Source organism: Polypterus senegalus, chromosome 17, assembly GCF_016835505.1.
Source record: "Polypterus senegalus isolate Bchr_013 chromosome 17, ASM1683550v1, whole genome shotgun sequence".
Classification (NCBI taxonomy): domain Eukaryota; kingdom Metazoa; phylum Chordata; class Cladistia; order Polypteriformes; family Polypteridae; genus Polypterus; species Polypterus senegalus.
Genome location: NC_053170.1, coordinates 23,031,183 through 23,047,227, shown reverse-complemented (window position 1 = coordinate 23,047,227; position 16,045 = coordinate 23,031,183). Strand labels below are relative to the sequence as shown.

At 35.9% G+C, this 16,045-nt stretch overlaps 1 protein-coding gene across 1 annotated transcript; it reads right to left on the bottom strand.

Annotated features, from left to right (window-relative positions):
• Nucleotides 1–274: 274 nt before the first annotated feature.
• On the bottom strand, nt 275–15,816 carry tmem30b (transmembrane protein 30B). The gene is made up of 8 exons (XM_039740202.1): nt 15,620–15,816; nt 9,732–9,946; nt 8,671–8,778; nt 7,344–7,451; nt 5,697–5,787; nt 5,304–5,447; nt 4,128–4,331; nt 275–1,835 (listed from the first exon to the last, which is right to left on the bottom strand). Exons 2-8 carry the CDS (start codon nt 9,903–9,905, stop codon nt 1,651–1,653), a joined length of 1,014 nt encoding a protein of 337 aa, XP_039596136.1. The 5' UTR covers nt 9,906–9,946; nt 15,620–15,816; the 3' UTR covers nt 275–1,650.
• Between the last annotated feature and the right edge of the window lie 229 nt (nt 15,817–16,045).

The following is a 16,045-nucleotide window of genomic DNA, read 5'->3' as shown; positions in this document are numbered from 1 at the left end:
TGGCAACAGTTTGCCTTGTTCAGGACCATCTACAACATTGAAAACGACATCTGTAAAACTTCTAACTCTTGATAATGCAGCATATAACTGACCGTGGCTGAATACTGGTTCTGGCAAGTAAATTCCAGCTTTTTCTAAGGTTTGTCCTCGAGCTTTATTAATTGTTATGGCAAAGGCTAATGTAACTGGAAATTGTCACCTTCTTAAGGTAAAGGGTAAATTAATAGAGGATGGAGCCAAATCAATAAGGTTAATATTCTGACGCTCATTTTATTTTTCTTCAATTGATCTATTTGCTCGTATTTTTCTTTGTCTTTCAGCCTTTTTGTTGTTTACTTGCTGAGCCAACCGTTCTTCCAGGATATGTTCAATTTGAGTGTCTGTGTCTTTTGTCCTACTTAACGTTTCATTTTGTTTGGTGGCATGTTAGTAGATAGTTTGTTAGTAAACATGCGCGGGGCAGTATGTGTTGCGTCTCCCCAGGAACGGATTTTATGTGCGCGGCCGCGACTACCCCGTCAGCACTTGCCCCAGCAATGATGTCCTTTATTTGCTTATCATGTGCGGCCGCGGCATTTATATAGATAGATAGATAGAGAGAGAGAGAGAGATTCCCAACTGAGGTACTGGAATGTGAACGCAGGTCTCCACCCCATGCCCACTGCAGAAAAATAAATCATCTCAAGCAGCTGGTCCCAATAAGAATTTTGTTGCCTCCTAACTGATTTACAACAGCAAGGCCTCAATTAGCTTGTTTCACTGGAACTCTGCTACACTCTAATCACTAATAGTGCACAGTATAAAAAAGGGGTTATACAAGTAAAAACTTGGAATTAACCAATCTTTATTTTAAAATCATTTCCCAAACACATCAGATGTTAAAAAAAAACCCAAAGTTCTTTTTACAATATTAATGTATTAATATAATTATAACTTGTAAGCATTCCCAACATAATCCAGTGTTAAAAACATACCTATCATAACTATGTACAAGATCCAGCAGTCTCCATTTATTTTTGTACTATAGCATGAAAAAAAAAAACCAAAAACAAAACACAAAACAAAGTATTTTAAAAAGACCATGTAAAACATTTTTAAGGCACCTCTTCCTTGGTCAAAACTTCTTAGCTTGACAAATTATACATTTCTTTGTACACTGTGAAAGTAAAGTTTGTTTCAGCTAAAACATGATTTGTTAATTAGCTCCATGTCTGTGAGCCTTCAATGCGTTTCTTAACCTACTGAAACAGGTGCCTACATGATTTGTAATATATTATTTATCTGTACTCAAAAACACTCCTAGTAAGGCAGTAATACATTAAGTACAAAAAGTGTATACAGTAGCAGCTTTCTTCCATCAACAGTTCGCCATCTTATATATGTATAAAAAGTGCAAACAGCAGTTAAGTTTTACTTCTGTTTATAAGGAGAAAAAACTCAAGCCCAAATTCAGAGACAAATCAAGATGATAAAGCTTCACATAAAACCAGAAAAGTTTGTTTTAAAACAGACACCCTGTATTGCCGTACAGCATCACATAGCATAGATTACCAATTGAACTAGTGTCAACAACATAAGATAAACAATGTCAGTTTGTAAAAAGCCAATAGTGACCTAACCCAAGATACTTTGCTACAGATTAGCAGCATTTTAGTCATCGTTGTCTTCGACATTCTGATATTTTGCATAAACAATAAGTAGAATAAATCCCATGACAAAACAAAGTGACCCAAATGCAAGATAGGCAATTCCCAAAAATGGATTTTTTCCACCCATCCATGAAACTGTGCTAAAAATAACTTTCTTTTTACCAGGTAAGTCCTTCACTGGGTAATCTGCAAAAAACGGTTAAGGAAAATGTTTTAAAATATAACAAAATTAACTCAAATTCTAAGTGTAATTGAATGTGAGAAGTAGTAAAACACAACTATAAGAAATTAAAGTAGGATAACTATACAACATTTAAAAAGGAAAGCAATGGACAAGTGATTGGGTACAATATAAAGTATTTAACTGGCTACATTTCTTACCATGTATTAAAATACATTTTCATGCATATGATTTTAGAGAAGGAAATACATAAATTAGTGTGCAAAAGAGAAGCAGTCATCTGAAATAAGAGCTTTATATTTGGTGCATTAGTGCAGGAGCCACTGTAATACAAAAATAACACTCAGACCAGATTAATGCAGTTCATGGCCACACAGGGCTGATGAAAGAGCCAAATCCAGCAGCATCAGATGCATTGTCAGAACCATACATGGATGGATTGCTAATACATCAAAGTACTCACTTATATATACACCCACAGAGGGCAATTTATGGTCAGTAATTTATCCAACACCTCTTTGAGTGGTGCAGGATAGGAGCTCAGGAAGCTAGATTTTTTAAGGAAGCCATGCTACCCAACTTGGCACTACTCTGCTCTACTGGAAAAAAAAATCTGTTTTATGTTTTGTATGTACAGTAGATGTAGATAATGGACAAAATAAAGGAAACTCTTGTATAAATAAGAATTACAAAATTAAACTCAAAACAGATGCCTCTATACAAGTCTGGCTAATGAAATTATTAAGCAATTAACAGCTCATTATATTTAAGGTAATGTCAAAAGGTGCACTCAGGCCCAGACCTCAGCAATCTTGACAGAGAATTCTTGCACAAGATTACTTAACAAAGACTACTCAGCTTCTTGATTGTCCAATTCATATTAATGTTTATGCTCATATTCACAAAGGGGGGTTTGGGTAGGTAGCATGTGATTCAGGATAATTTAATTCTAAATCTCACTCCAAGTTTGGGGGTTGCTTTATTAAACCAAAAAATATTATTTTGCTGTTAAAGTCATGCAGATCACATAAGCATTGGCTTACGGAGCAGTGGCTGGAAAAGAAACCAGGTAAGTTGAATCATCCTTCACCTGATTCTCTATGAGCAGTTTACTGTGGCACATATCAAAAAACGATGCCCAATAGATCCTCCACCAACACTACAGCATAAAGGTCTTTGTGACTCTGCTATAGCTCCACTCTACCAATTACAGGGCAGGACAGAGAACAACAAACACCAATGCATTTTTCAATGTGTTCTTTCAGTGCTATAAAACATTTCTACCCAGAAGAAAGTGATTTTTTTCTGAATGACAAAGGTACTAATTCACTGGGTGTGAGTGATTATGAAATGGTCCGACATATGTGAAAATGAAAAACCAAATATGGCCATGCCTGTTCTGTTGCCAGACGTTAACCCAACAGAACATTTATGCTTTCCCACCAACGACAAAACACCAAACAATGCAATTTATTATGAAAAATTTGGTTGCATGCCAAAGATCGATTCTACAACTAACTGAAAATATACGTAAAAGTCATAAATGCTGTTCTGGAGGCTTGCCGTGACCCAGGACTCCATAAATACAATTTATGCAGGAGTTTCATTTATTTAGTCAATTATCTGTTTGTGTGTGTGTGTGTGAGAACATATACATTACATTTACATGCACAAGCTCCAACATTGTTTTTGTCCTTTGATGCATTGGAAGAGAATAGGTGCAAGTATAAAGCATTGGTCTAGTGAATGGAAAGCTAAACTCCAACACAGAGTTTTTTATTCAAGTGCCACCACTTACTCTTGGTGCATCATTTAACCTGCAATGGAGTTCATTTTAAATGCAGATAGCCTGGGCACCACAAAAACAGTAAAGGCAAAAATGTTGGACACAAAACCAAACAGAGGTCTCACTGTGCACTGCTGAACAAATTATTTAACTTGTTAGAGGTTCCACTATTGAATACATTATTACTATTACCATCACATTTATTGTGTAAAAGCATTGCATGAAATATGCTTGCTGCATTACTCTATCCTCTGTTGCAAAAAGACTGAGTGGCTTGTTACTCCACCCTCATGTTTTTTTTTCCATTTGCATTCAAAGACTTTGTTCCTGGTTAACCTAGACACCAGATATAAAATAGTATCCTTGTTCACAAAGGTTATGTATCTTAAAACTATCCATTCGTCCATTTTCTTAACACACTTATCCAGGGCAGGGCTGTATTGGTGCTAAAATAAAGAAAGCAGAAATGTAAAATTATCCATATCACTTCTAAGAAATCATAAAAGGATACTGTAGGTTATTTCAAGTGTGTAATTTCCAGATGGCATAAAACTGGAATAATTTCCAGAAATTCGACGATAGAGCTTTCTGAAATCTGGAAGCGCTGCAGTTCTCATCCACACAAGAAAATCCTCATTAATGAAGCCATTATTGTCTGGATTATTGACATCAAGTTTATAGACAGGATTACTCCAGTTTATAGGCTTTACAGTTCCTAATAAAATAAATAAAATAGTTTTGTGCTTTACATGTAAAATTACTTTGGAACATTAACAAATTAATGCCACAAATCACTTCATATAAATATATGAAAAATATCTCCAGATTGTACCATTACAGCCATCCAACTATTTTCAAACCACTTAATTCATTTCATGGTTGGTGGGGCACAGAGGGCACAGAACCTGGTGCACAACAGGAAGCATATAGGGCACTCTCTCTCTGTTTCACACACACACCAACCAGGAGTGTCTAGAGTTGCCACAGGGTTAAACTACTACCTGTGTTTATTAGGTAGAATGGAAACTACAGCATCAGGAGAGAAAAACCCACATAGACAGAGGCCAGGGGGTCATTATGAAACCAGTCTTATGAAGCTGTGAAACAGCACTTCTAGCACCATACAGCCGAAATAGTTCTATTATTTATAGAATAATGCTGCATTCCATTTGAACTGGGAAGTTGAAATTTCCAACGGAACACCCCCGCAAGTAGAATTTCCTACTCGAAAAAATTGGGCCTGGTCTGTCAAGTCCAAGTTTGTCTGACTTCTATCCAAAATGCAGATGTAAACCATGAACTTTAGTGAAAGGTGTAGTAGTAAACGGTTTATTAGCACTTGAGTTTTTGTGTCTCATTTAATCAGCTGAACAAAACAGTACCACCCAATCTGGATCTGTTGTTGGGGTGTTTGGATGCACAAATTACTGAGTAATGCGTTATCATCAACTGGCGATTTATTCGGAAAGAGCAAGCACAACAAAAGGCATTCATATTGGTTTTCTGAATGTTTTACTGGAACGCAGTCAACTTGGGTGTGACATCATTCCCACCTCTGACATCCAAGGTAAATGGAACGCAGCATTAATATATATGTGACAATTTTGAAAGTCAGCCATAAGTGGAACATTTGCCAAAAAAGCCACTTTTCAATAATCATTTCAGTTATTTCTTTATGTACAAGTACCTTCAAATATCTGTTTCAGAGTGCTGCCTGTCTGCGATGGATTGCTGAATTTTACATTGTGATCGGTCCACCAGGCAATTGCACTACCATCCAATTTAACTTCTTCTAAGAATCCTTGATTGTTGTAATAAAGAGCGAAAGCATCTAAAAAAAATTAAAAAAAAAAAAAAAGGGTACATATTTGGACAATTAAATCAATGATAAAGGTAACCAAACGGACCAAAAAAAAAAAAAAAACAGAAGTGATTTACACAGAAACAAATTGATATGAAGGTATTATCAGGCTTGGCTTATAGATTACTGATGTTAAAACCATTGGCTGCAAAAATAATAATAAAAAAAAATTTACAAAAACAACCTCATATGAAATAATACTATAGGATTTATAATTACCATTAAAAAGGCTATTGGCAATCGATCCACAAGGAGCTATAGGGATATTGCTTGCATCCGTCTGGTATGGTTTACATGTCTGCGAAGGATTCTGTCAAAATTAAAAAGAGGTATGAATACAGAAAGGTTAACATTGTCGGGATGGCATTATAGTTATAATCAAAATGGTTGCAATTTCATGTAGCACCATAAGCAGAAAATAGATACAGTATCTTGAAAAATGAAGCTTTTGTGTGTAGTGCAATTAGTTTTGCTAAGGATTTTACTTTATACAGTAATCTTTAATGTATAGTAGAAATATTTCAAAACAAAATTTAGAGAAACACACAAAAATTTACTTTTAGTTAAAATATGTTTCACTAAAATGTTGAAAAGCATCAGTTCCGGTCCAAGCCCATTTGGAGCCTTAAGTGGGGTTAATGGACATTGCCCCTCATTTTACATAGTGGGTAAGTCAGTATTATTAGACTCTGATGTCTGGGGAAGTCCCCACCTTGGGGTCTAAAGCATGTGCCTCTTATTTTATAAATGACATTCCTCAGATGAAGGGGACCTAGGAGACCACCCATATTACCGAATGGATTGACTGATCGTGGGAATTTTACAAAAAATAGTGGAAGAAACAAGATTGCCTTCAAGGAGTACAGTCATTTAAGCATGTTAGTCCACAATTTCCAACATTATTCCTCAAACTATAACTTATTTTCAAAAAGATACTGACTTGCAGTGCAAAACAAAAATTATGACTTGTAATTCAAGATTCAAGAGTATTTATTGTTATTTCATCCATATACAGTAGTACTTCATACAGTGAAATGAAACAACGTTCCTCCAGGACCATGGTGCTACATAGAACACAGGACAACGAAGAATCCACGACACGTAACATTAAGACACATAATATATAACAAGGTGCATACGAGTCAAATGTGCAACACTGAAGAGCAGAACACATATCATATCAGTCCATGAATGTTCAGGAATCTGACTGCTTGGTTTGGGGGGCTAACTGTTACACATTCTGGTGGCAAGGGCCTGAATGCTCCAATGGGCAGAAGTGTAAAACAGTGAGTGTGAAGGGTGTGTTGGGTTATTCACAATGCTGATGGCTTTGTGGATGCAGCATATGGTGTAAATGTCCATGATGGAAGGAAGAGAGACACCTTTTCAGCTGTCTTCACTATCTGTTGTAGGGCTTTATGATCCCGGACCGTGCAATTTCCTAACCAGACAGTGATGCAGTTGCTCAAGATGTTCTCTATGGTCCTCTGTAGAATGTTGTTAGAATAGCTGGTGGAAGATGGGCTTTTCTCAGCCTAAGTAGGAAATAGAGCCGTTGCTGGGCTTTATTGGCTAAGAGCTGGTGTTGTAGGACCAGGTGAGGTCCTCTGCCAGGAGGACACCCAGGAATTTGGTGCTATTGATGACCTCCACAGTTAAGCCGTCAATGTTCAGTGGCAGATGGTCACTAAGTTTTTTAAGATGATATTGTTAATAGTTTACCAAAATAAGTTAAATTATATTAAAAATAATGCAATTATATCACTTGTGCAAATATTCTATTCTTATTATTTAATGGTATTAACATTAGAACAACTGAGAATACACATATGACCACAAATTGTAAAACATGGAATGATCACCAACCTTTAAGTAGTATATATCCCCAGCAAGCTGTTGGTCATCCCTAGAACTTAAATACTTCTGGTGATTTTGATAATAGTTGGTTAATCCATAATACATAAATACAGACCCCTAAAAAAAAAAAACCAGAAAAAAATGCTAGATAAATTCTTGAATTTGTTCAGATAAAACTTTAAAATGGTTTATAGCTTCATTGTTAACAGAAATTACATAACACTAATTGAAACAAAATAGTATTTTACAAATGTGTAAAAACCAGTACCAATTAAATACATTTCATAAAAATATTAAACTCAGATTTATTTTGTAATGAATATATACTATTTTGCATATTACTTTTAGTAAATATATACTGCTTTAAAAACATGCAAGTTTTCATTCAGCAAAGCCAAAAAAAAAAAAAACAAACATACTTAGACTGTAACTGAATTGTAAAATAGTTATTTCTTTGTGTAATACTTCCATTGATCATTTAACCCCTCCAGTTCAAGATAACTGAAAAGGCTCTTTGGCTTATCAGTATAAGGTCTTGGACTGCATTTACTTTTTGTTTGACCATGAGTAAGTCACTACATCTATGTTTTTTTCCTAGAAGGCAGGTACACTGGTTTCATTCAACAGCTAAAAAGAGTTACAATTCAGACTAACCGAGGTCTGTGAATAAGTATACGTGTATACTGTACATTGCGATGCTGGCATGATAAATAATTTGGTGGATGAATGGATGTTGCAATAAGTACACTCAATAAGAGGTGAGCTACAATACTCCATTGCTGTCAACTATGGCATTTTAATGGTTTAACATACGAGTGCTATCATGCTAGCCAGCATTTGGAGCTCTGCTCTTAACCAAGCCACCTATACACAATCGCAGTGACTGATCCTTGAACACACCTGTAGTGACTTGTTCCTGCTCTGGAAGAGACTCTTACTTGATAATGTTTATGTGGTATTTTCACAGCTATTTGATCCAAGTAAACCCAACGTTAAAGGATATGCTAAACGCTTTAAATTTTCCTCTCTTCTAACATTCCTGTGTTTTGTCTACCATCATCAGATTTGATGTGTGCAGAGATGCTTTGGGGATGGCATTAGGCTTAATATAAAATGACTTACTTTTCAGAGGACATGTGCCTACTGCATAACAGAGATATAAAGCAAAGGCGGCAGTACATACATAGCCAAGCCATTAGATTATAAAGCAGAAAGTTGTTTGTTCAGTTCAAACACCTATATTCTTATGCTCCGAGCATTTAACAAGATTTTTTAATAAATATGAATTTTTACTTGCATTTAAAAAATAATCACTGAAAAGAAAATCAAAAATTACCTGAATGGGTTGAGCTATTGTGAAGTTGAGTGTGCACTTGCAATTAGCTGTTGCATTGTTTGCACAAATGTAACAGTTTGAATTATCTCCTACCCCAGTGTATTCCTCCTGTGGTAAAAATATTTGTTCATTTCATGCAAAATGTTTGATCATTGTCAATATCAAGAATAAACTTTCAATTTTACCATTCTAAAAAACATACCAGTAGCAGGCTGCTAAAGGACATGCTATGTATAAATACAGAATTTAAAATTGTTTTCTGCCTAACAAGAGGCATTAACTCCAAGACCATTTCTCCACAATGATTAAACACATTTTACACAGTACATTAATTTTCTACTATCTACCTTAATGAAAGGATAACTGTTTGTCCAGCTGCTATGTCTCTGTCATTCCAAGAGATAGAGCATCACAAACATTAACACGGCTTTTACGAATCCCAAAACCCATCCCAAATGGCACATAACAGAAATACATACAACTGCACTTGTCATTCCAGCAGATGTTGCATCACAAACATTTGTACTAATGCATTTTATTACTACAAATGTGTTTGATGTGTCATCTGTTGGCTATGAAAAAAGCAATGCACTTTATTACTACATGCATTACAGAATACATTCCAATAGATGGGGTGTTAACACTGAATATGCAAAGATTCACATTGATTACTTAGATTTGAAACTGCCTTAGAAGAAAGCACACACACACACACACACACACAGAATGCACTGGTTTTAGCGTGTTGCTGCATCCTCCACACGACGAACCACCCAGATTGGGATCAGAATGCAGCTGTGCAATGGGTGTCACCTCAGTACCACACTGAACAGCGTGAGGATTTTACAGTGGTAGCACAGCTAGTATAGTAAAGAAACATGAGAATCAATGCAAAATTCAAAAACATAGTGTTTCCTTAATGAAATACTTAAAATAAATCTAAACCAAGTTGCCTTTTAGGAAGTAATAAAATCACTTACATATGATAAAAGACATGTAACTAACATACTTAATGTTGAAGAAAAAAAAAAAAAGTAATGAAAGCAAAAATCAAATCATACCTCAAACTCTTGAATGTTATTTGATGTGATTAAAAGTCCAATTCCAATCCCTATAAAGGCCAGTCCAATGATGAAAAAGAGGGGTAGAACTATGCCCACGGACAGGACGGGCTGCCATGCTGGCAGTCTCTGTTGTGTAAATGCTGTGTTGTCAGGTTTGTTGTCCTTTTTCATTTTCAAAATTTTTGGCCAGTAACTTGAAAAGTAAAGCAAATCTGGCAAAAGAACACAATCAACATAATAAAGCCTACTTAATACAATTAAGGGTCACAAGAGGTCAGAATCTATCCCAGCAGCAACAGGAACAATTATTGAACTAAGCCTAGATAGGATGTCACTCTGGTGCAGTGCCCACTCACTCAGTAACTGTTGCAAGCATACACACACATTTAAGATTTAGAGTCTCTAGTTCACCTGCACATTTCTGAGGATGGATGGAAGAAAATTAGAACTAGAGAAAAATCCACTTAGGCATGGAAGGAACATGTGAAATCCACACAGACAACTATAGGCCATAGCTATCATATTCAGGACAGAGGATCTGTGAGGCACGATCATACTGCTCTCCGTGAACATAATACAGCATGATCAAGAAAATGAAACTCATTCACCTATTTTCGTGATTTCACAATAGAACTGCTAAAAATTATCTAAATGATGATCTGCCAATATTTGCACAAATTGGTTTCATAGTCAGTTAATATTTTAAATTCATAGATTACACATTTGTGTAGCAGAGTATATTTCATGCAGGAGCCTGACATATGATGTATCCTTAATGAAAGGCAGTTAAAACTAATGAAATATCAAAATTTGCGAGTTTAGTTTTGAATACAGCTCTGCAAAAGTGATGTTACAATTCATTTCACATGCAATTTCCTCAATAAAATGTTTTTCTGGAGTGGAAAGAAATATTAGTTCCTACGTGACTGGCAACACCTTTCAACCGTTATGGAAATTTAAATGTCTCAGAAAAAAGGTGCAGATGAAAATAAAAGGGTAAAGAATGTTTTTCTGTAAATTTGGCATGATTAATAAATTTTGTGTGTTGCTATTAGTCAATTTCATGTTTTGGAGTGTAAATACTTTGTAACAAAAGGCGCTATATAGGCGACTGACCCGGCACAGATGGACACAGAGGCATGTATAATAAACACAAAGCCTTTATTTTTCTTCAGCTGTGGGACACGTCTTCCCCGTGCTACACAGCCCAAACACAGTCCCAAAAGCACAAAACACAAAAAATTCTCCACCTCACTCCACCACTCCTCCCAGACAAGCTTCGTCTCCTTCCTCCCAACTCTGGCTCCTCGAGTGGTGGTGGCGGGGCCCTTTTATAGCCCAACCGGAAGCGTTCAAGGTGATTAACCAACCAGTCCTAATTGCACTTCGGGGTGGGGCTGAAGACTCGTCCAGCCGGGCTGTGGGAAGCAGACAGCCCCCCCTAGCGGCCACCCCGGGCCCCAACCAAGCTGTGGAGGACTCCATCTCCCATGGAGCCCTGCGGGCGGTTGGGGAATCACCGTCAGCCAGGGAGGCTGCCACCAAGTGTCCCGGGGGAGGTATTGGGCTGCCCATGGAGGCTCCCCCAGAACATAAGCAGCAGGGGCGTCCCTGCCGGGCATGGGACCCGGCTGTCCTTCACAACTTATACAAACCTAACAGGAAAGCCTGCTCTTTCACAGGGTGAACCCTGGACACATTAGAAGGTATTATGGAAAGGAGGATGGTGGCAAAGTTGGATGCCATCATGAAAAATGACCTAAATCTCCTCCATCCCCTTCATGAAACACTCCCTTGGAGCATATTCCACCGTAGTGTGCTAAGAAGTGCCTCTGGAGGTCTTTTCTGCCCACTGCTATCAGGCAATTCAATGTTTTCTCCTGATGTACTCATTAAATTAATTTTGAAACACACTGCACAATATACATTTTACTTTTATTTATCAATTGATTCACTCTATTAGTCATGTGAGTCTTATTTTTGTTTTTTTTGTTTCTGTATGCTTCTGAATTTACCCATGGAATTAAACAGATTCTCTAATCTAACTAGGGGTCAGGTGGTTCAAAAATCATCATGTAGTGATCCAGCACAAATGATTGATAACAGATAAGATAAAAAAATACTGGGGCTAAAACTGAAACAGAAAACATTTGCCCATTCTTTTGCACATGAAGAAAAAAAAAGTATGTGGGGATTAAATTTAAAAAAAAAAAAAAAAGGATTGATATATAAAATCTAGCACTTTTCTTTCTGTATCAGCAGTGTGAATTTCATTGGTTGTCCAACACAACAACATTTATTTATACAGCACATTTTCATAAAAAAAAATGTAGCTCAAAGTGCTTTACATAATGAAGAATAGAAGACAGACACAGAAAATAAAATAAGTCGACATTAATTAGCATAGAATAAGAGTAAGGTCCGATGGCCAGGGTGGACATAAAAAAAAAAAAAAAAAAAACTCCAGAAGGCTGGAGAAAAAAATAAAATCTATAGGGATTCCAGATCATGAGACCGCTCAGTCCCCTCTGGGACTCGCATATGAACTTATTGTAGTTTATAACTAATTTTGCTTTAAATATAGATTTTAATATTAGATGGCCCCATCACAGGCCCATTAAATTTTAAATTGGACTGGAAATTCAATATTGAGCAAATGGCTATCTCATCACTAGTCAAGATAGGAGAGAGAGAGAGAGAGAGAGAGAGAGTTGGGAGCATGTGCTGATAGCACATTGCCACACCCACCACCTGGATTGGGACCTGAGTGCAGTGGGTGACACCTCAGCACCATACTGAAACAGTGCAAGATTTATATATACTGTATCATTAAAAAAAAATAAATAAATACAGTTGCTGGAGTGCCAATCCTGACACCAACCCCCAAGTTTTTCCTGTAAATTGGAGGACCTGCTTTCAAGGCTGGATGCAGATTAACATTATATCCAGTACCAAGCAATTGCAGGTTAAGGGCCTTTCTCTCAAGGACCCAACTGACCCAAAATTGGCATGTTACATTTGTTCACTCAGTTTTACCCAGTGCAAATTTCAAGTGGTTTTAAATTATAAAAAATACATTGAACTGCATTTTACAGTATGAAATGTATGTTACGTCTAACTGATTTGTCAGAAGATTAGGGATTGAGAATCAAAGACTGCCTCATCATGGCCCTTCAAGAATTCAGTCTGACACACCTGCATTAGAACCTAACAGTGCACTTGTCCTGACATACATACCATTTCAAATACTCTTATTGTTCTTTTTCTGTAAACATCACACTTTTTTTGTCTTGGCCAGCTAAGTACTAATTGGTAGCTGGTGAAAGTAAAAATAAACAGTAGATTTCACACGTCTAAAAAGAAAGTCAAGTAATATCAATACAGAAGAGGTTATTAGCAGCAGCAACTGGATACTAATTAAGAAAGAGGCTGGAACGAAAACCTGGAGCTAACGTGGCTATTCATGATCTAATTATGAGACCACCAATACCTCACCCCAAGCTGCACAATATTTAGTGCATATTAAAGAATGCTTTATTTCGTATAGAGCAGATTTCTAATCATAACTCAATTATACACTAAAAAATATTATTTCATTGAACTGAATTGAATGATGAAAACCATTTTTCTCAATCATGTAACTTTTTTTCAAATTTCTTTTAGCTGTCAATTAGTTTATTATTATTATTTTCTAATATTAAAATCTATGTTTAAAGCAAAACAGTTATAAACTACAAATGAGTTCATATGTGGGGACCTAAAAGTTCTTGTATTTTACTGGGTCCACACAATTCCCCATGTTTTCTCTGTCAGTGGGAAAGCAGAGGAAAAAAATTGACATTTGGGTTCAGAAGAAGTAGCCAGCCAGAAAATGCCAACTTTTGGTACCAAAAACCTCATCAGTCTAGCTTGATGGATCCAGATAAAGTGCTGCTATCACCCTTCATATTAAGTTTTGTTTAATGAAGTAATTGTCAAAGCCCTATGAAAAGATGGAGTCTGTTTTATGTATTTGTGCCAAAGATTTGTGATTGTATCTAGAACTAAATTGAAAGAGGGCATTTTTGCCACACCAGATATTAGAAAACTGATTTCTGACACACAATCTGACAGTACGATGAATGACCTGGAACTGTGGCTTTTGTATCAAACAAAGTGGTAATTCTTATGTCTTTAGGTAACTTTCTTAAAGTTTAAGAAAAGGGTTAGAACAGGAATCTCAAACTTCATTTTTTGGATTTGCATTTAGAATATTTCCCTGAAAATCTTGGGCTGGTTTGTGACAAGCAGGGTTAAGGATTCCATCAGGATATCAAAGAAATTGGAAAGAAAGTACCATGGATGTTAGCGTCATGGCAGAAATAATTCACAGGGATGCAGCCGCCTTGTAGAAATGACGGGTCGCCAAACAAAGTATTAAATCAAAAAAAATGAAGTGACAACAACTATAGAACTTGTATGTAAGTCAATAAATATATATTATTGTTTTCTTTAGATATATTTTTAAAATATATTTAAGGACTAATTATTTTCGATTTAAATTCTGTACGACAGCTAAATATATCTAAAACTTATGAAAAAAATCTCACATTGTATATACTGGGAGAGTCTTTTTTACTTTAGTTTTTTAATTGTAATTATACTTTAAAATTTTGTACCTAAACATGACACGAGATTATTCTAATTACCGTATATCTTTTGTGTTCATGATTGAAAATAAAAACAGAAATAAAACAATTTCTAAGGAATTTAAATTTTGCACATCTATTGAAATCAGAACAAAAATGATAAATCACAAACTAAAAATAAATCAAACCATCATGCTTAAATATATATTTAAAATGCAAACTTTACAAATATAGCATGTACAGTATTTTTAGACTATTATTTCTTGCCATGCATTCCAATCCCTGAACCCCTTAATAGCTGCAATGACAACATAATTATTATATAATACAGTAGGTAAAGTTAATGGCATTTGGCAAGTTAGGAAATGTATGTAAATCATACTCGTGTACGATTTTCTGTTTCTTTCGATAGATGGTTATATCACTACTAAAATAATAAAAACTTTAGAATGGATGTCTGTTATAAAAAGGTTTGTACAATTGTGCTTATTACTATTGCAAAACCAAAAATAACTAAATCAAACATTGTATATCTATTGTAATATAGATTTAAAGTTGCGAAATAGTGCCCCAAATCGTTAAAAGAAAAATATTAAAAAAAAACGAAAAAAAAAAACAAAACACAAGGGTCGCACTACTACCCCACATTACCAGAGCCCTTGGTTCAAACCCCAGGCTGGACACTCTTTACGTAAGGTTTTTGTCCAGTTTTTTCCTTCACGTCAACACTGACCTGTGACCCGAGTTCTAATTTGAGCCTGCGATGGACTGGCGCCCCATCTAGCGCGGAGTCCTGGCTTGTGTTCCAGACCAACGTGATAAACAAACAATCGAAAGGAAAAGAAAATAATCTCTTGAATTGACCATCTAAAGCACCACAGTTTTACTTTTAATATACGCATGAGAAACCACGAAGATTCATTCGGAATGTGTGCATAAGTAACAATATCAACGCTTTAAAACTAGTAAACGGCAAAATTAAGCAAACGTTTGGAATATATAGCAGGTGATTTTACCCACGCTGATCAGGTCCTTCGATTTTCAATGAAAACGAGAAGCTCGTTACTTCTGCATTTCTACAGTTCGTACTTCTAACTTCTAAAACGTAACCTGTTGTTGTCAGGTATGTGTATCTAAGCAAATGAAAACGGGAAAAACGCATCATTCTCAGTCAAATGAGCACCCACATTCAACTCTAAATAATCCCCTCACAAGCAAACGTTGATAAAACAAATGCTTTTAAAAATGTTGACTCACCTGGATTCGAATATTCTATAAAGATATTCAGCAATTAAACATATATATATATATTGAAAGTCAATCGCAGCTTTTATGAACACATGCCGTGAACAACATAAACAACCACGGAAGATATATAAGAAAGTCCTCCAGGTGATTCACCTGATTACCGGACAATACACAAAACGTCAGCGCTTCCGGGTGAAGTGGGTGTAGACAGGCTTGGGTTTAATTTCATTTCAGGACAGGTAAATGTCCCATTGATTTGTAAAGTTATACAGTTCTTTTATGATTTACGTTTTATTTTAACACAATTAAAAATTATAACATGTTTTCATAATTAATAAACAGAGTACGCTTCAATGTAGCATTTGTCATCTAAAACTTTAATTATGAACACCGAAACCCAAAAACGAGAGCGCGCTCCACATGATGGTTTTTCTC